Below are 22890 nucleotides of genomic sequence, written 5' to 3'. Positions count from 1 at the left end.
CCAGGACCAACCCCTGGGGCACTCCACTTGATATCGGCTGCCAAATAGATATCGAGCCATTCATAGATTTCATGGACACTAGGGCTGGAAGGGACCCTGGAGGATCAGAGTCCAGCGCTCTGCCCCAGGGGCAGGAAGTCAGCAGGGGTCATAGGATCCCAGCAAGATAAACATCCAAATGTCTCTTGAAGGTGTTCAAAGTGGGTGCTTGAACCACCTCCAGCGGCAGTCTATTCCAAACCGTGGGGGCTTGGACAGTAAAGAAGTTCTTTCTTATGTCCAGCCTGAAATGGTCATAGAGGAGTTTGTGACCAATGGACCTTGTCATCCCTTGGGGTGCTCTGGTGAACAAATGTTCCCCCAGATCCTGATGAGCACCCCTGATAAATTTGTAGGTGGCCATCAGATAACCCCTGAGCCTGTGCTTTTCCAGGCTGAAGAGTCCCACGGCTCTCAGCTTCTCACCATAAGGTCTGTTTTCCTGACCTCTGATCATGTGCATGGCTCTTCTCTGCTCTTCTCTCAAGCTTCTCCACATCCTTTTTGAATTGCAGAGCCCAAAACTGGACTCAGTATGCCAGTTATGGCCTCACCAAGGATGAGTACAATGGGATGTCCTGGGATTTGCTTGAGAAGCATCTATGGATGGAAGCCAGCATTTTGCTCACTTTGGTAGCTCCAGCATCACATTGAAGGCTCACATTCATCTTGTGGTCAATCATGACCCCCAAGTCCCTTTCGTCTGTAGTGCTAACCAGCATAGCACTGCCGAACCTATAAGCATGTTGCAGGTTTTTCCTCCTAAGGTGGAGAACCTTGCATTTTTCAGTGTTAAACACCATCAGGGTCTCGTCCACCCATTTCATGAGCCTGTCAAGGTCAGCCTGGATCACCCTCCTGTCCTCAGGTGTGGATGCTTTACCCTAGAGTTTGGTGTCATCGGCGAACTTGGCCAGTCCACTTCTGATGCCAATGTCTACATCATTAATGAAGATGTTAAAAAGTATAGGCCCTAGGACAGAGCCTCGAGGGACCCCACTGGTCACAGCGTACCAAGACGATTGACTTCTGTCAACCACCACCCTCTAGGTCCTACCACAGAGCCAACAGATCATGGTGTGGTCGAGGCCGCAGCTAGCCAGCTTTGCCAAGAGGTGATCATGGGATACCAGATCGAAGGCTTTTTTAAAGTCAAGATATATGACATCAATCTCTTCCCCCTTGTTCAGGTGATAGGTCACCTGGTTGTAAAAGGAAATGAAATTGGTCGAGCAAGAACTACCCACAACAAACCTGTGCTGGCTATCCCTCAGGATGTTGCTGTCAGCTAGTTTGTTAAGGATGGCCTCCTTGATAATCTTTTCCAAGACATTCCCCAGGATTGAGGTCAGGTTGATGGGCCTATATTTAGCTGGATCCACTTTCCTCCCTTTCTTGAAGACAGGCACCACATAGGCCTTCTTCCAGTCTTCAGGCATTTCACTAGAGTGCCAGGAGTTCTTGAAGATCCGTGCCAGGGGCTGAGCTATGATGCTTGCCAGCTCCTTGAGTACCCTTGGGTGTAAAATATCAGGGACATCGAACTTGAAGGAATCCAGCCTGTCAGATTGTTCCTTCATGAGATCAGCAGTAATGGAAGGTAAGGAATCTCCCTCACCCAGGCCTCCCTGTCCCGTAGTGGGCAGGGGCGTCCCATGGGACTGGCGAAAAACTGATGTAAAGTACCCATTTATCAAGTTTGCTTTTTCTTGGGCATCGGTTGTCAGTTGTCCCATCTGGTTTAGCAGGGGTCCAACGTTGCCCTTGCTTTTCCTCTGGCTCCCCACATATCTATCCTTGATATTTGTAGCTAGCTGGAGTTCCATCACAGCCTTGGCTTTCCTGGTTCGCTCTTTGCAGGTCCAGATCAGTGCAGAGTATTCCTCCTTGGTGGTGGTTCCAGTCCTCCATCCTTTGTAGGCCTTCCTTTTAAGATGCAGGAGGTCCGGTAGTTCCCTGGAGAGCCAAGGGGGCTGCTGTGCTCTTTTGCTGCCTTTCCTCTGAGACAGGATAGACTTTGCTTGTGCATCCAGGATTGCTCCCTTGAGGAGCAACCACTTGTCCTGAACTCCCCTCCCCTTTGGGTTGTGGCCCTTTAGGGCCTCACTGACAAGCGTCCTTAGCTTGTCGAAGTCAGCTTTCCTGAAGTCAAGGACTTCTGTATTACTGACTGACTTGCCAGCTTTACGATGGATGGTGACGGCAATCAGCTCGTGGTTACTGTCACCCAGCTTCCATTCGATCATTAAGGCACTGATTAGGTCGTCCCCCGTAGCCAGTACCAGGTCGAGCAGTGCTTTACCTCTTGTTGGCCCACAGACTTCCTGCATCAGATAGAGGTCATCCATGCACAAGAGAAAGCTTTGCAACTACTTAGAAAAGCTGGATGTGTACAAGTCCACAGGGCAGGCAATTGCTTGGATTTGACTGAGTGCTCTTCCCACAAGATGTCTGGGTAGTTGAAGTCTCCCATGACAACCATACACCGGGAGCGTGTGGCCTCAGCCAATCCCCTGGCAAACTCCTGGTCAAGGTCTTGACCCTGGGTAGGGGGTCTGTAGGTCTGTAGTAGACTCCCACTCCCCTGTGCCATGTTCCCTGCAGATTTTAACCCAGAGGGTCTCAAGTCATCCACCATGGGTGCCAATGTTGGCTTGCAGGGATGCGTAGCTTTCCTTCATATAGAGAGCTACACCCCCGCCCCTTTTGTCCACTCGATCCCTCCTGTACAGGGTATCCATCTATACCTGTGGTCCAGTCATGGGTGGAGTCCCACTAGGTCTCCGTCCATTGATTACTACTCTCTGAGCCCAATGCTCCAGCCAGTTTTCTATTCACCTTACCACCCATTCATTCAGCCCATACTTCCTTAGCTTCTCTGTGAGGAAGCTGTGGGAGACCTATCAAAAGCCTTGCTAAAATCAAGGTACACCACATCCACTGGCCTCCTCACATTCACAGGGCTACCTCATCATAGAAGGCAATCAGGTTGGTCAGACATGATTTGCCCTTGATGAATCCATGCTGACTGTTTCTAATCACCTTTTTCTCCTCTAAGTGCTTAGAAATAGATTCCTTGAGGATCTGCTTCATGATTTTTCCAGGGACTGAGGTTAGGCTGACTGGTCTGTAGTTCTCTGGAACCTTTTCTCCTTTCTTAGATATGGGCACTATGTTTCCCCTTTACATCCAGGACCTCTCCTGATTGCCATGAGTTTTCAAAGATGATGGCCAGTGGCTCTGCAATCACATCAGCCAACTCCCTTAGCACCCTCGGGTGCATCCCATCCTGCCCTGTGGACTTGTACACATCCAGCTTTTCTAAGTAGTCCTTAACCATTCTTTGTGGGGAGCATGGGGGTGTATGTGGGGTTTGTGGAGTGGGGGGAGGTATGTGTGTGGGGTTTGTGGAGAGGTGTGGGTTTCGGTTTGAAGGAGTGTGCAGGTCCTTCCCTCGTGGTGCACAGCCCCTGTCACAAACAGCGGTAGCAGGTGGTGGGCCTTTGGAGAGCTCATGGTCCATGGCAGGCAGAGTCCCCCAGTGGCATTTGGCTCCAGCCAAGTCCCAGGAGCTACACGTGGTGGTAGGGAGTGGGGCCAGGCTGGCCCAGCTCTGTTGCACAGGGCTTCATGCATTTCATATCAAGCTCCTGGGACTTGGCCAGAGCCACGCGCTACTGCTGGGAGCCTTGAATGATGGAGCTGCTGGTCTGACCTTGCTCCCTGCTGCCACCTGCAGCTCTCAGGACTTGGCTAGGGTGGCAGGGAGTGGGGCCAAGCTGGGCTGGATCCATCACGTGGGGCTCCCCACCACTCCTGGTCAAATCCCGGGAGCTGCATGTGGTGGCAGGGAGCAGGACCAGGCTGCCAACTCCAACACACGTGTCTCCCAGCTGAGTCCCACTGGCCCCAGCACTGACCCCTTACACCTGCTCAGCTGCAGCTTCCCAACCTGCTGCCCAGAATGCTGCAGCAGGGACAGGAGGAGGAACTACAAAGATCAGGGGAGGCAAGCAGGTCCCTGGGTAGCTGCAGCAGCGGTAGCAGCCGCCCTGCCCAGAAGCTGCGCGCTAGCCAGAGCTGTGGCCCTTCTGTGGGTAAGGATGAGAGCACAGCACGCTGCCCCGACAGGAGTGGGAGGGGCTTAGCCGCATGCAGAGTGCAGCCAGGCAGCTGTGGCCTGGGCTGGTTACAATTTATTGATGGGCACTCACCCACAGGCCAGGTGAAATCACCTGGCAGGCCAGATCTGGCTCGTGGGCCATATTTTGCCTGCCCCTGTGCTAAAGCCTAAAGAAACAAAGTCAAACTTTGCAGTTGTTAGTCAGGCGAAGGGCCCAGCACCCATCGGAGTGAGCTCGTGACCAATGCTTTTAGTTCCACCGTTCCACCGCACCTTTCATGTGCCAGCTACTCTGAAATCAGTGAAAGTTTGGCTCCACAAAGGCCCACAGAGCTTGCTTTTAGGTCATCTTCCAGAGGTCATGAGTCAGAATCAGAGCTGAATCTAACACTTAGACCTCTTGGCACCCACTCTGCTGCTTTCTCTATTTGCCCATGCTGCCTTAATTTTTCTTCTGCTTAATTTGTATTGAAATCTATGCAGAGACCAAACCCCTCTCTCCCTATGAGAGGCCACATTCACAGTCATCACATTGACTGTGAGAGGCCCACACAGTCAAATGGGTCGCCAACTGGCTGGAGGGCCGCACCCAGAGGGTGGTGGTGGATGGGTCCTTCTCAGCCTGGAGGGATGTGGGCAGTGGGGTCCCCCAGGGCTCGGTCCTCGGGCCCGCACTGTTCAACATCTTCATCAGTGATTTGGATGAGGGGGTAGAAAGCACCCTGTTCAAATTTGCTGATGACACTAAGATTTGGGGGACGTGGGCACATTGGAAGGATGCAACAGGCTACAATCAGACCTAGACAGGTTACAAAGGTGGGCGGACGAGAATAGGATGGGTTTCAACACAGACAAGTGCAAGGTGATGCACCTGGGGAGGAACAACCAGCACCATACCTACAGGTTAGGGAACTCCCCTCTTGTCAGCATGGAGGCGGAAAGGGATCTGGGGGTCATCATTGACTCCAAGATGAACATGGGCCGGCAGTGTGGGGATGCAGTCAGGAAGGCCAACCGCACCTTGGCATGCATCCACAGATGCATCTCGAGCAGGTCCAAAGAGGTGATCCTCCCCTCTATGTGGCACTGGTCAGGCTGCAGCTGGAGTACTGCGTCCAGTTCTGGGCACTGCACTTCAAGAGGGATGTGGACAGCATGGAGAGGGTCCAGAGGAGGGCCACTCGTATGATCAGGGGACAGCAGGATAGGCCCTACAAGGGGAGGCTGCGGGACCTGAACCTGTTCAGCCTCCAAAAGAGAAGGCTGAGGGAGGATCTTGTGGCCTGTTATAAACTAGTCAGGGGGGACCAGCAGGCATTGGGGGAGTCACCGTTCCCCCGAGCACCTCCAGGAGTGACCAGGAATAACGGTCACAAGCTGGCAGAGGGTAGGTTTAGGTTAGATATCAGGAGGCGCTACTTCACGGTCAGGGTGGCTGGGGTCTGGAACCAGCTTCCAGGAGAAGTGGTGCAGGCTCCTACCCTGGGGGTGTTTAAGAGGAGGCTAGATGACCACCTTGCTGGGGTCGTTTGAGCCCAGCACTCTTTCCTGCCATGGCAGGGGGTTGGACTAGATGATCTACTCAGGTCCCTTCCGACCCTAGAAACTATGAAACTACTAGCGTGACTCCACAGAAGCTGGCACCCTTTCTCTGGGGATAAATTTGCCCCTTAATCCCTGCAATGCTCTAAGGCCCCTCTAGCACTAGAAGCAAGAATCTGGAACCCTGGTTTTGTAGACAGAAGCACATCACCCACTGGCTAGGTCACTGGGCTACCCAGAGGCTAGACTTTTAATTTAATTTTGCGTTAAGAGTTTGGTTCCAGTGATCAGTTTCAGCATCATCTTGCTCATTGCTCAGGCATCTATAGCTCCTCACACAGCACACACGGCAGCGATTTCTCTTTCTTTTATAGTCTGCAGTGCCAAAGATTTTGCATACGGATCAAAAATCTGGCACCATTGTTTCCGATTTTGTGACATTCAGAAGTCTATTAACCAGATGAAAGTCTGTGCTCACTGGAGGGCAAATACACATATTTAAGCTGTTAGACTATTACTGCAAGATTATTTTTATAAGATTTCTAAGGTTTCCTGTGGGGAAGAAAAACATATTGTCTCCATTAGGGATTTTAACCAGACCAGTTTATTTAATCCTTCTTAAGGCATAACTGGGATTTTGTAATTAGCTAGTTGCAACCAAAATCTTGGGACAATTATGTTCTAAGGAACAGTGTTTTAATTTTCCTTTAGAAGAGACAACTGCCATTTTTTAAAAAGAGGCTTTAAGCTCTGATGGGAGGAATTTCATGCCAGACCCAATAGCAGGGCAACACTAAAACAATTGCATAGTATACTGTTACTTGTCTTGAAGTTGGAAACTCATCCAGGCCCAGGCCCTCATCCTCTTAGGTTTTATATAAACATAGAATAAAAAGATGGTGCAGGTTTCATGTCCCTCATCTATTATGTGTCTGCTCCCATGGAAGATGCTCCCTGTTGGTTTCTTTCCTTACTCCTCCTTCAAAGCTGCATATTCATGATTCCAATAAACTGGTGTCTTATTCGGCAATGCAAAAAAATTGGCTTTGGCAATAAAAGGAGCCAAAACCTTTTTTTGTACATGGGAGATAGCATTGAGGGATGCGTCTGAGAGGCAGAGCAAATACAAACATCATTGAATGGTTAAAACTCAATCTTAAGCCAATGGAACTGTACTGAGAACAAGGGGCCTACCCAAAATAGTGGGTCCTTATCACAACTGTGCTATAATAACAAAAGAAGTGCCATCCTGAATCAGACCAATGGTCCATCTAGCCCAATAGTGCAGAAATGGATGTTCTAGAGGGAGAAAAGTCAATGGGATCTATCTAGAGTTATCAATCCTCTATTCAATATCCTCCCTGGCACCCAGCAATATTGGTTTAGAGATGCCAGAGGAAATGTCTCCAACCATTCTATTGCTTAGCCATTAACAGATGTATCATCCATGAATTTATCCAGTCCTTTTTTAAACCTGGCTATGCTATCTGCTTCCACCGCTTCCTGTGTCAATTATTTCCATGAGTTAACTACACATTGCATAAAAAGTATTTTTTCTTGCTAGCTTTCAAATGCGTCATCTGCTAATTTCCGCAGGTGACTTTTAGTTGTAGTATTCTGGGAACTGATTAACAATAGTTCCCTGTTCACTTGGTCCACAGCCTTCATGATTTTATAGATCTCTATCATATCCCCCCATAGCCTTCTCCTTTCCAAACTGAAGAGGCCCAGCCTTTTTAGTCTTTCCTGGTATGGCAACTGCTTGATGCCCTTGATTATGTTAGTTGCTCTTCTCTGTGCCTTTTCTAATTCTACTACATCCCTTTTGAGATGTGGGGACCAGAACTGTACACAGTATTAAAGATATGTGCACACCATGGATTTGTATAATGACATGATGATGTTCTCTGTTTTGTTTTCAGTCTCCTTCTTAATGATGCCCAACATTTAATTGGCTCTTTTGGTCACTGCTGCACACTGAGCTGATACTTTAAAAGAACTGTCTCCAGTGACTTCAAGGTCTCTTTCTTGAGCCATAACAGCTAACTTAAAACCCAGCATTATGTACGCATAATTGAGGTTATTTTTCTCCAGGCGCGTTACCTCGAACTTGTTGATGTTGATATTTCTCTGCCATTTTTTTGCTCACTTATTTAGCTTGATGGGATCTTTCTGCAGCTCCTCTCTATCAGCTTGGGACTTGACTACCCAGAATAATTTGGTATTATCTTCAAACTTGCAGATTTCACTGTGCACCTCATATGCAAGCTACTGTTAAACTAGCCTGCATGTGAAGCTGGGTAAATGCTCAGGTGTTTAGCTGGCACTAAACTCTGTGCTACCAAAGCTAAACTGCTAGCAGTGCCCAAACTAGCTAGTCTAAAGTTAGTTGGGATCTGTGTATATGAACTAGTCACATCAATGCAGTATAGACAGACCCTTCATGTTGTTTCCCTATTAATGCCTTACTATAGCACTCAAGGGATGCACTCTGATTCATGAGGCTATGTTTTGCCTGGTATAACCTACCATTATTCTGGTATTAACAAAAGAGATGACGCATGCTATAAAGCCCTATACCAGTGTAACCTAGTAGAATCTGGGTAGAATTACCTCCAGAAAAGTCAGAGCTAAACACTTTGCTGGAGTAATATACACTGATATAGGTGTCCTGTGTATCTGCTTAATATTTCTTACTGCTTACTAACAGGGAATAGTCTTCCAAAATAGGGTTTCTTTCAAACATTTTTATGGTTGGAAAATAATGAATTTTGCAAGTATGGAGGAAAAAAAATCACAAATTTGAAATGAAAACACATCCCTCCCCCCACCCAAATGTTTTACTTTGAAATATTAATCTAAAAATTTTTTTTCTTTTCAAAATATAGTTTCTGAGGTAACCATATTTTCTATGAAAAACCAGTTCAATCAGCAAGGAGAAGGGTCTTTCCCAAAGTTGACTTGGGTTTGACAGGGGTGTGGCGTTTCTCTCCATCCCACACAGTCTGGCAACACAGCGAGCCTGTACTCAGGAGAGGGCCGATCCTGGCACAGACATATTACCACTGGGTCCTGCATGAAGAGCACTGGCAGACCCTGTGTGTTTGAGATGGCACAATGCCTTCTCTTATTATGCCGATGTCTTGCCAGTGTAATTAGGCTCTCGCTTTCTGAAGCAATGTGAAATTGCTACATTTATGCAAATGTTACAAAAATCATAGCAATCCCCTGAGGTGAAATCAGGAGCTGTGGACAAGCAATGCCACAGAGCCAGTGGACATTGGTGTCAACCACCCAGCTCAGAAATTCATTCTTCTAGCAGAGCGGTCTTCACATGGCATTCCTGTTAGTAAGATAAGGGAATGCATTCTAGATGGAAAGCCTGTAACCTGGATTCATAACTGGATCATTGTGCTCAAAAAGTAGTCATCAATGGCTCAATGTCTAATTGGGAGGAGGTATCAAGTGGGGTTTTCCACGGGTCTGTCCAATTGTTTAATATTTTCATTATTGATTTGAATGAGGGGATTGAGTGCACATTTAGCAAATTTGCAGATTACACCAATCTGGATGGAGCTACAGATACTCTGAAGGGTAGGGCCAGGATTCAGAATGACCCTGATAAACTAGAGAAATAGTCCTAAAGTCACTTAATTAAGTTTAACGAGCAAGCTGAAAACCCTACACTTGGGATGGAATAATCCCATGCACAAATTCAGATTGAGGAATGACTGGCTAGGCTGTAGTACTGCAGAGAAGGACCTGGAGATTATAGTGAACCATAAAGTGAATGTGAGCAAACTGTCTGTGCTTGTTACAAAACAAGCCAACAGCATACTGGGTTGTATTAAGAGGAGCAATACTGAAAAACAAGGGAAGTGATCCTTCTTCTCTATTCAGCACTGGTGAGGCCTTGGGGTGGTGTTATTTTGGCCCTGTCTTTAAATTGGCACCTGCAGCTGCTGCCCCTCTTGCCCCCCCTTGGTTACATTACTGCTTCCAGACCTACTTGTCTATGATTTTGTGAACTACCATTAGGTAACATCTGGAGTGCCACAACTCCACTATTTATCCTGCAACAGCAAATTAGACAGAAGCTAATCGCTTCCAGAAATAAGGTATTGGAGAAAATATAACAGGTAAATCAATTTCTTCCCTTGGTTCTGGCTTTGGATTTGCTAACTTGGGTTAAGAACACAACCTTTTGCGATGAGCCAAGATCCTGGTAGGGCAGACCCAGTTCCAGGCCCAGCTGGAAGTTCTCAGGGAGTCAGGCTGAGTCATTCTTAAGGAAGAATCCTGCCCACACTGGCTTAGACCAGAGAGCGGAGACCTGGCTGGGCAACCGACTGTGGCTCTGGACTGCTTAGAGCTCATAAACCTGACTTCATGCTGTGACCCTCTGGTGGCTGACTCCGTGCTCTGAACCTCTGGCTTGGACCCTCCCACCTGTTCCTGCTTGCTCCTGTTCCCATTTCTGTCTTGGACTTTGTGTCCTAGAACAACTGCATGCCTTGACCATGGTCTTGTCTCACCCTTCAGCTTGCTATCTTGGACTGGAACTTGTACCCAGCTTGGCCTTGGCTTCCACCTCAGTAACCCCCTGACCTAGCTTGCTTCACTTGGATGAACTGCCTATGCCCTCAGTCAGGGGCAGATCCAGGGGGGTGCACTTGCACTGCCACCCCCTTGATTTCTGCTTCATGCAAAATTTCAAGACAACTGCCTGGTATTGGCAGCAACATTTCTAGTCAGTGCTGGGGGAGTCAATTAACTTTCAAACTCTTCATTCCACAGGTGAAAATGACCCTCTCTTTTCTTTTTAATGGTCTTGATGTTCCACCAGTCAAGATATCCTTTGTTCTTCCATTCTGCTGTCTGTTTGCTGTTCCTAGTAATGTAGCTCTTATTTCACAGCCCTGCAGGTTGTTTTTAACTCATTCCAAGGGAGTTATATTTGTTCTTGCTTCAATCTCAAACTGAATAATACATCCCTAAACCCCTAGCACATTAGTAAAACTTTTAGTTTATTTTTATCTGGAGAAAAATGTGTGTTGTGTTATGTGTGATGATGCACCTCACCATCTGCACCCCCTTTTCAAAATCCTGTTTTGCTCATGCCCTCCATCAACACTGACACCTTTCTCCTCGTGAAGAAAGAGACTCAGGGTGCAGACGGAAGTTACATTTGTTGTGTGATCAGCCCCTTGAAAGCACTCCACAGCCATGCCCTGACAGAAATGCATGGTTGAAAAGCCCATTAAAAGTGCCTGATCGTGAGACAAATTAACCCATATTACATGAGGGTTTAAATGAAAATGCTCCAAAGTGGAGTGCTTTCATTAACTTCTGATTGATCAGGGCTGGGCTGATGCAGCTCAGCCCTGCCCCTGGTGCAGCCTGTACAATGGGATAGGGGAGAAGGGAAGGGAGGGAGCTCTAGTTGGGGTTTGCCCAGCCTAGGCTGGACAGGGGGTGGGTGGATTGGAGCTCCCCACCTCAGGGGGGGGACTCCAGTCCACCTACCCCCACTCCAGCGCAGGCTGGGCAAACCCCAGCTTGAGCTCCTTCCCCTCCCTCCCCGCCAATCCTGTCATGCAGACGGTACTGGAGTTGGGGGTGTTGGGAAGGATGGCTAGGAGAGAGAAGCTGCATACCGGCAGCTTCTCTGCTGGATTAGTTCTAAAGTGGAGCTCAATCTCTCATCCTCCCAACCCAACAATGAACATTTGTTGGGTCAGGAGTGCCAATTTCACTCATGGCACTTTCTGTGAAGTGCCATGAGTTAGAGAGGGGGAGCAGAACATTGTCAGCACCCTCAGAGTGTGTTCCTTCTCCTTCCATTCGGCCATCTTCCATTCCTTTCCTGTTCTTGTGTTTACCCCTTTCAGTCTGAATCCAGCTTGTACCCCTGGCCCTGCTTCTCTTGTTTATGCTTAACTAGATCTCTCCAACTCTGCAATTCTACATTTTTTTTGCTTGTAAATCATTCAACAATGAAGCTGTCCTGGCTACATATCCCAGTGACTTGCAGTGGAATTTATGCTTCTACCTCCCTTTGAAGCCCACCTTGGCCACTAACCTATTCTTTGGATACACGGAAGCTATCCCTCCATCTGTCCTTTCCTTTCTGTCTCCATGTAAACTGTGCCCATGGACTCTCCATGGATGTGAGATGTTTGGCTGCCAAAATGACCTCCGTAAGGCTCAGTTAGTGACATGCTTGTTCACACGTTCATCGTAAAATACTTTACCTTGCCTTCTGCCAGTAGAGCTGGCCCAATAACAATGGCCAAGGATTTTATTTTTATTTAAAGGTATAAAATGTTTTCCTCTAAACTTTAAATTTACCAAGCACTTTGTCCAGCACTTCTGTCAGACCAAAGAAGTCAGAACTATTTGGGATGTCACCCCAACTCCAGAGGTTCCAACCCAATTTGGGTTCCAATATCTCATGTGTTTGTCTGGAGACCACCCTGCTTGAGTTCCTGAAAATCCATGACTGAACTACTTTTGTAGCACACCATCATCTGACTCTTAAGACTGAACCATAAAAAGCAGCAAGGAAGAGGAGGATCCATTGTTTTTGAAGTTGGAATGCTAACTCTTTTTCGGGGTCTCAAGCAGGCTGGAATAGAGCTCATGCCCTAGACACTTAGGAGCCTATGTCCACTTACATATCTACTTACTGTGCATAGAATCTGGTCTATACTTCTGCTTACACAGAGTCCACTTCCACTTATACGGGATCTAATCCATTCTATACCCTTGGCCCTCTGGGTACTGACACCACTGAAGGTTGAGTATCTGGACAGAGTTCAAAACTAACTCTTTGACTTGTTATTGTTTAACTTTCACCCATTAATCACTCAACTCATTCACCCATTCAGCAGCTAATTCCCATTTGAATCAAACTGCCTTTAATTAAGACTCACTACTTTCTCTGCCCTCATTTCACTTGGCTTCTCAAAGCTCAGTATTTTGTTTTAGAAAATCCACACAATATCTATGTTTTTAGGGATTTATCACATAAAATTGGGATGCGGCTGGTTCCAAATATGAAATGTGTATTTGGCTAGAATATTAAAATTATGTTCACGGTGATTTGGAATACTGTGATGTTTACATTATAAAGAGCCAAAGAGAGCTTTATAAATGCCTTAGCCTTTCATTGCCCTAAATATAAGGCACTTCAGTGAAATCTTGCATTCTGTAATTTTTCCAGCAGTTCTAACAAAATAGCAGTAATCATACATTTGGGGACATGAGTAAGCTGTAGCAGACACCCAGAGCCAAAGCCACTACTAAAATGTACAGTAAAATTCTCATTGAATTCTCTTTTAATGGAACCTTAAAATAGAGGTAAACCACTGTCAAAGCAAAATGGATTCATGATATCCTCAAGGCTGCAGTCCCCTTTCACTATGAAGTCCATAATTTCACATACATTTAGCCCACTGACCAGCTGTCCAATTCCCACAGTAATTTCATGGATTCATAACAACCATCTGTTTCACTTGGGGTCAAATCCTGCCCTTCCTGCCTCAAATGGATCCGGATTTACATTGTGGACCCTATGCTCCAAGCTAGTGAGTGGAGCTGGACAAAGAGTAGATGCAATCCCAAGCATCAGAGAAACGCCCCATGGTCTGGATGGAAATGATCACTTTCCGGTTTCCAGAAAGGTAATGATTTGCAGCCGTTAACTCAAGAGGACTGACATTAACATTTGAGGGCATAGATTTCCTTTCAGTTTAGCCCAGATTTATATCACAAGCTGCAATGAATTTATGCCTGCTATACAACAGTGTAAGAGGAGTTGGCTGATATTTCTCCCACCCAGGGGAAGATGTTGAAGTAAGAGGCATACTCACAGCTTTGACTGATGCAGAATCTTCATCCCATCAGGAGGAATCTGCCTGGTGACATAGATTCTAGGTATCTGCTTCCCAGTGGTGTTTGTTGCCTGTAATTTCCACCAGGTATGGAAATCTGACACCAGGGTCTTCTTCAGCCACCTCAAATGACAGAGGGTCCCCATGGCAAACTGAAGGCACTGACACACTCTGAAAGGGGAACTTTGGCTGGGATGTTTTTGTGCCAGCTCAATGAGCCTGGCATTATGCCCTGAGTGGGAGGGAGCCTGTGTGAAAAGATCCCTTTGACCAATGAGTGCAGAATTCAGGTTCTTTCCCTCTGTGCTGACCTGTTACATGTTGTGCACTGGAACAGAGAGCCAGAGGCTTCTGTTACTTCAAGGGGAAAGTGCAGCAGGCCAACATCACAGTGTGGGCAGGCAGCTGAGCAAAGGCTAGCTGCGCTGCAATAAACAGCTAAGGGGCAGACCTCTAGGCAGCCAGGCAGCAATCTTGCTGTTTGGAGCTGCAGCAAAGGAGTACAGGCTCACCATTAAGCAGCAAGGAAACCCCCATGGGTGGTTGGAGAACAGGAAACAGACCTACAGGCATTCAAGCTACCTGCGAAAGCTTGAAGGAGAGAGCTAAAGGAAAAGTACGGTTGGTGGTGTTGCACTGACCCAGAGTGGGGAAGAATTTTAGTTTGGAAGTGCTCTTCTTGTATTTGCATTGTGTCTGAGTTTAAAACTGGAGGACCAAGTTATGGCTATGGGGGTGGTATGGGGACCACAAGGGCACTCACCTGACTGGGGACCCCAAGGCTAAGTACAGACAGCCAAAAAGCTGGAGTATGAATCAATTCAGTTTTTTCAGGTTAGTCTAAACTGCAGAGATTAAACTGACTAACAAGTGAACAGACATTTACTTTGCAGCCACATGCATGCAGTGACTCAGGCCAGAAGCCAGGGGGTGCTAAAGCATGGCTCTCTGGCATGTAGCCAGCATGAGCTGTGTGTTTGCTTCCTCTTTCTGCTGCCCCTGAGGTCTCTGGGATTTGCAGTCCAGAATCACAGCAGGAGGACTCTCCAGGGTTCCTCATCACTTCCTCTTCCTGCTTCCAGGTGCCTTTAGGATTTGTAGTCCACAGTGGCAGCTAGCAATACATTTAGTAGGGCAGGGCAGCTTTGTACTCAGGGGAAGGGGAGTTTAACCATCCCTCCCTGGCCCCAGACTCCAGCTAGGGTTTGCTTAGCGGAAGCATTTCCTGCTTCCCTGCCCCCCCAAGTCCTTCTTTGCAGGAGCAGAGAACATAGCCCAGCCCAGGACTGCAAAGCATTCTGGGATGCTGAGGACTGTGATTTAACTTGAACCAGGAAGAGATCTGGGACAGAAGTTCCATAAACTGGTTTGACCCAAATCAGTTAAGTCTGATACTACATTCAACCACATTTATCTTAAATCAGTTTCAGCCATTTTGAAACTGGTTTATGTGCACTGAACTTCTGTTCTGTTACAGGTTTAAACCAGTTTCTGATGACCTAAACCAGTTTATGTGTAACTTCTGTCCTTAGCCCAGGAGGCTGTCACAGAGAAAGGGTCAGGGGCCCAGAGCACAAGAGCAAGACAAGACTAGAGGCTCTGGGAATGAGACCGGGCCACAGGCCCAGAACATGGGAGTGCAAGGCAGGGCTGGGGCCCAGGAGCCAAGGCGCAAGGCAATGGACCTGGGCTTAAGGGCACAGCCAGAATGGCAGGGCCAAGAGCAGGAAAGCTGAAGCCCAGACAGAGGTTTGAGGCCTGAGGGGTTAAGTGTTGCACTGGGGCCGGGGGGTCCCCTCTGAATTAATACTGAGTAATATCTGTGAGGCATTGTTGTGGATACAGGGGTGGCAGAAGGCCATGAGTATCACCCTTCAGGCATGGATAGTACCAGAAGGGCCATAATTTCATGTGGGCACATGAAACACTGGACCCCTGTGGGGCTGAGGCTCTCTCTGGGGCAGCCCCCCTGAATATTATAAAATCCACCAAGGCATGGCAGGTGAGGTAGAAAAGGGAGGGTACCCTGAGGAGCTGGAGTGGGGCAGGAGTTGTTTGGCCACCAGGGGGCATCATGGGCATGGTTGGGGTCTGGTTTTGCTACACACATTCTGCTTAATCTAGCAGTCTAAACATGGCAAGGCCCAGGAAAAGGCAAAGCCTAGTCAAAAAGCAAATATGTTTGTGCCTTGGGGAAGCATAGCTGTAAATGAATTTGAGCAGAATGGCTCTTTTATTTTTCATGTTATATTCAACCCTGTTTTTGAAGTTTTCTTCTTCGATATTGTAAGTTTGTACCCCATCAGCCTTTCAAAAACTATTAGCTTTTGGATTTTGAAATAACAACATTTGGGATTCTGGGGTAACAAATACGTAGGTGAAAGCATTTCAAACAGCAGAACAGAAGTTTCAAAATGTCTTGGGCCCAATTCACTCCTGCATTGCTTCAGTTTGAGGGAAAAAGTGATGTCAAACTGGAAATATGCACTGGGGAATCAGGCCTAGTAGGGGAAAAAAGATTAAAAGCATTAAAGCACACTGTCAAAGTGTGTACCTGTGAGGTGGAGGATGCTGAGAAATCAGAAAGGCTGAATCCCTGTTGTTCTTTTTCAGGCAAAACTCACTAGGGGCATGTCCCCACGAGCGTGCACATGTGGTTTGCGGCATATCAAAGCTGAGGTGCTGCAAAACACACATGGTGCACAGCTAATCTGCAGCACTAATTTTTTTTTGACATTGGGACATCCCTGTGTCAAAAAACCCGCCACTAAAAAACAGCATGTGGCAGCGGCATGCGTCACCAAAACCCAGAGCCGCTGGACAAAGCCATGCTCTGGCTGTAGCGGGCTTAGTGCCACTGCTGTCCCGAGAGGTCCCCAGGACCCCAGGTAAGGCTGCTGGGGTCAGTGCAGGTACTGGCCCCAGCCTGCCCTACCCCACCCAGGTCCCTTTCCTGCACGCCAGAGCACACCTTCAGGAGTGTGCCTAGGGACAGATAGCAGTGGTATAAATATGTGTCTCTGCTATTTGTCCCATGGGAAATGCACACCTCTTCACATGTATGCTCATGGGGATGTACCCTAGGATTTTTACCAGGGTGATACCCTTTGGAACAAAATTATTTATAAATAAAAAAATATTTATTTCCCAGCCAGCTCTTGATTTTAAAACAAAAACAAAAAAATCCCCCCTTCACTGCCTATGATGTGAATAAAGAATCTCTTCCTGCCAAAAATGATGCAAGTCTTCATTTTTATTGGACTCGGTAGAGCTATGCTGATTTGCAACAGATGCACATCTCCCTGAGAATATGGCTCTACCAGTTGAATGCACTTCCTGCTGATGTCCTGGGTAGTAAACACTTTGCAGTAGAAGTGTCTTTTTGCTCTGGGTTTGTACAGTGACCAGCACAATGGAGTCTTATTCCATCACTTATTCCATCTAGGCCCCGCTGAACCATTGACAACAATCCTATGCCCACCTCTACCCTTCCTGGAATATAATTACTATTTATTTGTCTAGCAATAGCATATGCAGGCTTCAGGCAAGATCAGGACACTTTTTTGCTGGGCTCTGTCCATTGTAGTGTGAGAGGCAGCCCTTGGTCCAAAGAGCTTTCTCTCCAAAGACGAGGTAGACTGGGAAGCAGAGACATGATATGTTCTTTCCTAAAGTCTCCCTGTGGTAGAACTAGGAACAGAAGCCATGACTCCTCATTCCTGGTTACTGCTTTCTGTTGCTAGACTTCCAAGCAAACTGAACTGATTCCTAAAAGCAAAAGGTGACCAATGTGATGCATAACTGAGCCCAAAACAACTGCACGTGCAAATTTGTTACAAGGAAAAAAAAATACCTGAACATCTGTAAAAATAGTGCTCAGGGTTTAAATTGCTTCTTTTGCCTGTAGAGGGCAGACGCTAACCAAGGCAGTTACAGATTACTAGTCATTGAATTGCAGTGTCACGGAGAGGCCCTACCCCATTGTGCCATATCATACGACAAACACCATCTTCACATACTGTGAAATACCCAGCATCAAACCTTTCCTGCTGCGTTTTCCCTCCTGTAACATGCCCTGCCTTCTCTTTGATTGAAATCTCCCTGCCCTAAGCCAAAATGGCTAATGGCCAAAAAGCACATAATCAGAGCTGGAAGTGGGGCTCCCCTCTGCCAGAGAGTGCTTGATGGGAGGGGGTTTCTTTTCCTTGGAAGTAAAGGCATCACGTGCTGTGATGAACTAGAACTGTATCTCCTGTCACCTCGGGGGGACTAGAGGAAACGCCCAGGCTAGCTCTTGAAAAGCAGTCACGGCAAGTGGAAGTCAAAGAAAGGGCCAGAATCTATTACTCTGCAGAGTCTTGGATATGGAGGTCAGGGCTAAGACCCAGTGGAGCCTATGGCAAAACCCATTTGGTTTCTGTGGGGCTAGGACCCGACTCAGATTTACTCTTCTTAATCATGTATAATATGAATATGGTTTGATTGGCAGGAGCAGGGGAAAAGAGCCCAGGTTCCTTGCAGTGGAAGGGAGTTTCTTTGCTCAGTGACTCAGGGCCAGCCTGGGAACAGAAAACCCCAGCTCTGTTTCCTGTTATAGACTCCCTTGTATCACAACCTGATGCAAATACTCTCATGATAGGGCAGGGCTGCGGACTGGGAGGTGATCTCATTGTAAAAGCCAGAAAGTGCACATCAGTCCCTAGAGATATTTTCTTACCACAGACTGTTTGCTGTGCGTTGCTCCCTGAACTGTTCCATGTTTGGGGACAGGGTGGGGTGGGGGATGGAGTTCAGCCTTCAAAGGCGGAGAGTCTCTTCCATTCAGTTTAACTGCCCCCTGGGGATTTATTTACCTTTTTGCTGCATCCCCCTGTTCCCATTCTCAAGGCTGTAAACTACACTCACCCCGGTGCTGGTGGGATGAGGATTAAAAGAGGAGGAGCTGTTGCTACAGGTGCCAGGGATTTCGGGTTTTTTGCCTTCCTTGGAAGTGATGGATGTTGGCTAAAGGCAAGGCTGGGGATTTTGACAGGGATGTGCCAGTGCTCCTCCTGGGACTAAAACCCAGAGGTGCCTGGTTAGATGGTTTTGCTCTTCTGCTCAGGGTCCTACCAACTGCCACACTGGGAATCAGGAAGGAATTTTACCTCCCAGTCAGATTGGCATGCGCTGTGATGGGTTTTGCCTTGCAGTTGTGCAGCAAGGTTGTTTGTGTGGTTGGAGAAAGAGGTTTGACAAACACTTTTATGGGATCAGATCAGGATGATCCTGCCTTGAGTAAGAGGTTAGGCTGAAAGACATCTTGAGGTCGCTTCCAGCCCTACTGTTCTACGATTCTACAATTCTAGATCAGAAGTTAAAATGGCTCCTTTGTCAAAGTGAGCTATGCTGACTTTCCAAGTGATTTTGCAAGTGATTCAGTGGACACCGATCTTTTCCAGGCTTGTTCTCTGATCCAACTTTGTGTTCATAGATTCATAGATATTTGGCTCGGAAGGGACCTCAGTAGGACATCAAGTCCAACCCCCTGCCCTGGGCAGGAAAGAGCGCTGGGGTTGGATGACCCCAGCCAGGTGCATGTCTAGTATGTCTTCATATGGCACTTTGTTAGCACTGAGATGTTGTCTTTTATACTTACTGTATTGGATCTGATTTAGATATCACGCTAGATTTCATCTTCCTTTGTGTATATGTCACACTGGTGCAGGAGCTGGAATGAAATCACTTAAAGTAGCCCAGGTCAGAATGAGCTTCAAAAAGGACGTGATCTGGCAGGCTCCTGTGCAGAAGGGCACAGAGGAGAGAAGCAAAGCTGCAGAGCTGTGCAAGCACTGGGTGTATCTACATGAGATGTTTTACTGTGAAGTTGCATAGTTTGCTGCACAGTAAACATATGCATCTACATGTGCACAAGCTTCCTGCGCAGTAAACCTCACTAATCACAAGTAAATTTGCTACCTGCAAATGCAATTAGCAAATTTACTCACAATTAGTTATTGTGCAGTAGCGCTTGTGTACCTGACCAGGAGCAAATCTGCTCCCAGTCAATGAGCCACCAGGGGGTGGGAGACTACTCGAAGCCCCCCTGCTCCAAGTTCATGAATGGGGAGTGGGGTTGGGACATCCTTATCTCCCAGTGTTGGCCCCAAGGCGGGGTTGGGGAGCCTGTTCCCTGCCCAGCTCACAGAACTGGATGGGGAACAGCTGGGAAGCTTGTTCCCTGCTCAGCTGCACAAATGCGGAGCTGCATGGGGAACAGGCTCCCCAGGCCTGGGCAGGTCCCAGTCAAGGGCAGGTCCCAGCCCCACACTCTGATCAGGTGATCAAGGCATGGGGCCTGGAAAGAGCTGCAGGGGAGGGACAGGTCCCAGCCCCCTGCCCCATCCACCTGTGGGGCAACTAGTAGAGAGCCCCAAGTGGGTGGGGAATCTGTATCCAGCCAGGGTCTTGCTACTAGCTGCCCCACTGGTGGATCGGGGCAGGGGGCTGGGACCTGTCTCTCCCCTGCAGCTCTTTCCAAGTACCCTCCCCTGATCAGGGAGCTGGGGCTGGGAACTCCCTGCTGCCCCATCAGCAGGCAGCCCCTTGGGGACAGGGAGTAGTATCCCAGCCTTGGCCAGGAGACAGCTGTCTCCTGGTCCCTGCCAGCCCCTGGGTTAGTATTTAGTGGGAGCCTAGACCTCCCCCTGGTGGTCACAGGGGCCCACTGCAAAGCTGCAGGAAATGGAAGCATTTTGCTGCCAGGATCCACAAATCTGCTTCCTGGTCTCTGCATGTGTAGACGCCTGCCTGGGACCGTTTACTTTTGGGCAGTTACTTGCAAGTAAACTGTTCCCAATTCAAATGTGTGTGCAGACACACCCACTAAGTAGGGTTCATCAAGTTTGTCCTGGTGTGCCTAGTCCCTTCTGGGTGGACTCACAGTCCTCCAAGGTGGCAACTTGGGAGTGGGCAATTACATTCTGCAGCTGTGTGAACTACACCTCAAGTGGAGCAGCTTTTGCCTGTCCCACCCAGGCCAAAACTTGCCTTTCAAAGTATTTTTGGAACAAAAAGTAGGTTTTTGATAAAATCATGAGTCGGCCCTTTTCTTAGGTGCAGGGCAGGGTGTAGGGGAAGGGCGGGGATGTCTTGGGGGTTGGAGAGCGTCTCCTTGTCTAGAAAATTTTGATTTTGCCTCAAAAAGTGAAAACTGAACGTTTGGAACAAAAGCAAAAAAACCCTTTTTCAGCATTTTGTATGAAAAGTTAAACAGTTCCACACAGGGAGAAGGTCCCCCGTTTTTCTGACCCACCCTCATGATAAATAAGGGCATCAGTTCACACAGGTGTGTACTGAGGTATGTCCGACTCGACAGCAGTTCGATAGTCCATCCACAGGTCAGAACAAAAGACCACCCTCACGGCCAGCTTTGTTTGCAGGTGTCTTGCTGTGTAACTAAAACAGCACAAAGCTGCAATGTCTGTGGCCAGCTGCCCTGCATGTGGCTTGTGGGTGCTCAGCAGATGGGCAGATCAGCATCCCTGTAAGAGATGAACACTGATTTATACCTACAAAGGATTCTGCCCTACTTGCATATCAGCTCCAGCCAGACAATGAGAACCCCAGGCAACCTCAACAGGGCAGCTCTTGTGTCTCCAGAGCTCCCTCTTCTGGCTTTTCATCAGCAAGCTCCTGTCAGTTAGTTTTCCTGAGAGGCAGGCAGATGCTTCTTTTGACTAAGCTGCACAGGCTGCCCGTAGCATGAGTTAGCAGCTAAGATTTAACTCTAAAATCTCCATGCCACTCACAGGGCCTCCCCACAGGGGGTCCCCTTGGATGGGCAGCTCTGATTTTGGTGGTCCTAGCCAGGGGGTACCACAGGAACTCTGTACCTGATTCCCTCCCTAGACAACTATGCCGGACCAAGTTACAGTGATGCTTTCTTTATTCCCAGGGATTGAAAAAATCATCTGTAAAGAAATGTACTGAAGGATGAAATGCAGGACGGATGTTCTTAGTTTCATGTTTTTTTCTAAAATAAATCTTGGGCGTCTAACATTTCTAGGACATGCAGAAATCCTCAAATCTTCCTTGCTGTCTTGTCATTCCACTACAGTAAATTTTCTCTGCCTTTGCATAGACAACATGGTTCTTGTTCAGGGCTCCAACCTCTCTCTGAAGGAAGGTAACATTAACCTTGTACAGATAGGGGTACATGAAGCACAGAAAGGGAGGAACAGTCTTGTTCAGGGTCTTACAGAGTTGGGACACAAACACACACCAGGGAGTCTGACTTCCAGACCCATGTTATGTCCGCTAGACCATGCTAGGCTACCTTTAAAACTAAAACCATATGTGCCACTGCTATTTGTTCCTAGACATATCCCTGCATGTGCTCTCTGGTGCATGGCAAAGGGATCTGGGTGGGGTAGGGGAGGCTGGGGCCAGCACCTGTGCTGGCCCCAGGAGCCTTACCTGAGGTCCTGGAGTCCTCTGGCTTCTGGCTGGCCAGGCTTTAGTTTTTTGTGACATGCTGCTGCCACATGCACTATGCCGCTTTTTTTAGTAGTGTTTTTTTTTTTACACTGGGATCTGCCAGCATCAAAAATTGTGGCACACAGGTGTACTTGCACTGCATGTGCTTCAAATGACTTTGAGGCGCTGCAAACTGCACACGGATGCTCGTGGGGACGTGCTCATTGTGTAATGGAAAAGAACTCTGACCTTTCTCTTCTCCAGCATCTGGATTCGGTCCATAAGACAAAAGGTCAAGGTCAGAGATCGAAGCGTCTCAACCAGCTAGTCTGATCCAGGCATGCCAGTGTCTGTCACCAAGAGCACACAAGGGACTGATGTGGTTGGTATTACATCTAGTTACCTTTGACTGTGCAGCCTCAGTGAGTTGCTATCCATGTACAGCCAAATAATCTGCAGAGAAGGCTCAAACTCATGCCTCTTGAGCCATTTTGAGATGTTTTAATTGCTCCATTCAGGAGTTACTAGGCCTGTGCTAAAAGCTCACTATAGGTGATCATCTACAAACTAGTTCAGATCATGGTAGTTTACAGCTCCAGTTTTCAAAGCTGGAAAAGAATGAGCAGGAATTTAGCCTCTAAAAACCAACAAAGGAATAAAATACCTCTGCAACTTGGCTAAGTGCTGTTTACTATGTAACATTGCCAGTGACAAAAGCAAGCATCCCTACTTTTAATGCATTTTCAATAAAAATGTAATGGTGTGCGCTGTGTAACCGCCTCCAGTAGGATGACAGAAGTAGAGGGAATGAACGCAGCAGAAGAAAATAAGCCA

At 47.7% G+C, this 22890-nt stretch overlaps 1 protein-coding gene across 1 annotated transcript in view; it reads right to left on the bottom strand.

The window, feature by feature from the left end:
* The window catches only part of LOC149868709 (glyoxylate reductase/hydroxypyruvate reductase-like), a 37690-nt gene extending 23891 nt beyond the window's left edge, over window positions 1-13799 (bottom strand). The window contains exon 1 of the mRNA XM_090039059.1: window positions 13579-13799. Coding sequence (XP_089895185.1) covers window positions 13579-13745 — 167 coding nt within the window. The 5' untranslated portion in view covers window positions 13746-13799. The remainder of the gene's footprint in view (window positions 1-13578) is intronic.
* Window positions 13800-22890: the final 9091 nt, after the last annotated feature.

This window comes from Crocodylus siamensis, chromosome 3 (assembly GCF_052110815.1).
Source record: "Crocodylus siamensis isolate JL-2025a chromosome 3, ASM5211081v1, whole genome shotgun sequence".
Classification (NCBI taxonomy): domain Eukaryota; kingdom Metazoa; phylum Chordata; order Crocodylia; family Crocodylidae; genus Crocodylus; species Crocodylus siamensis.
Note: the sequence above shows the minus strand (reverse complement) of the source record. Positions and strands in the feature narration are given on the sequence as shown.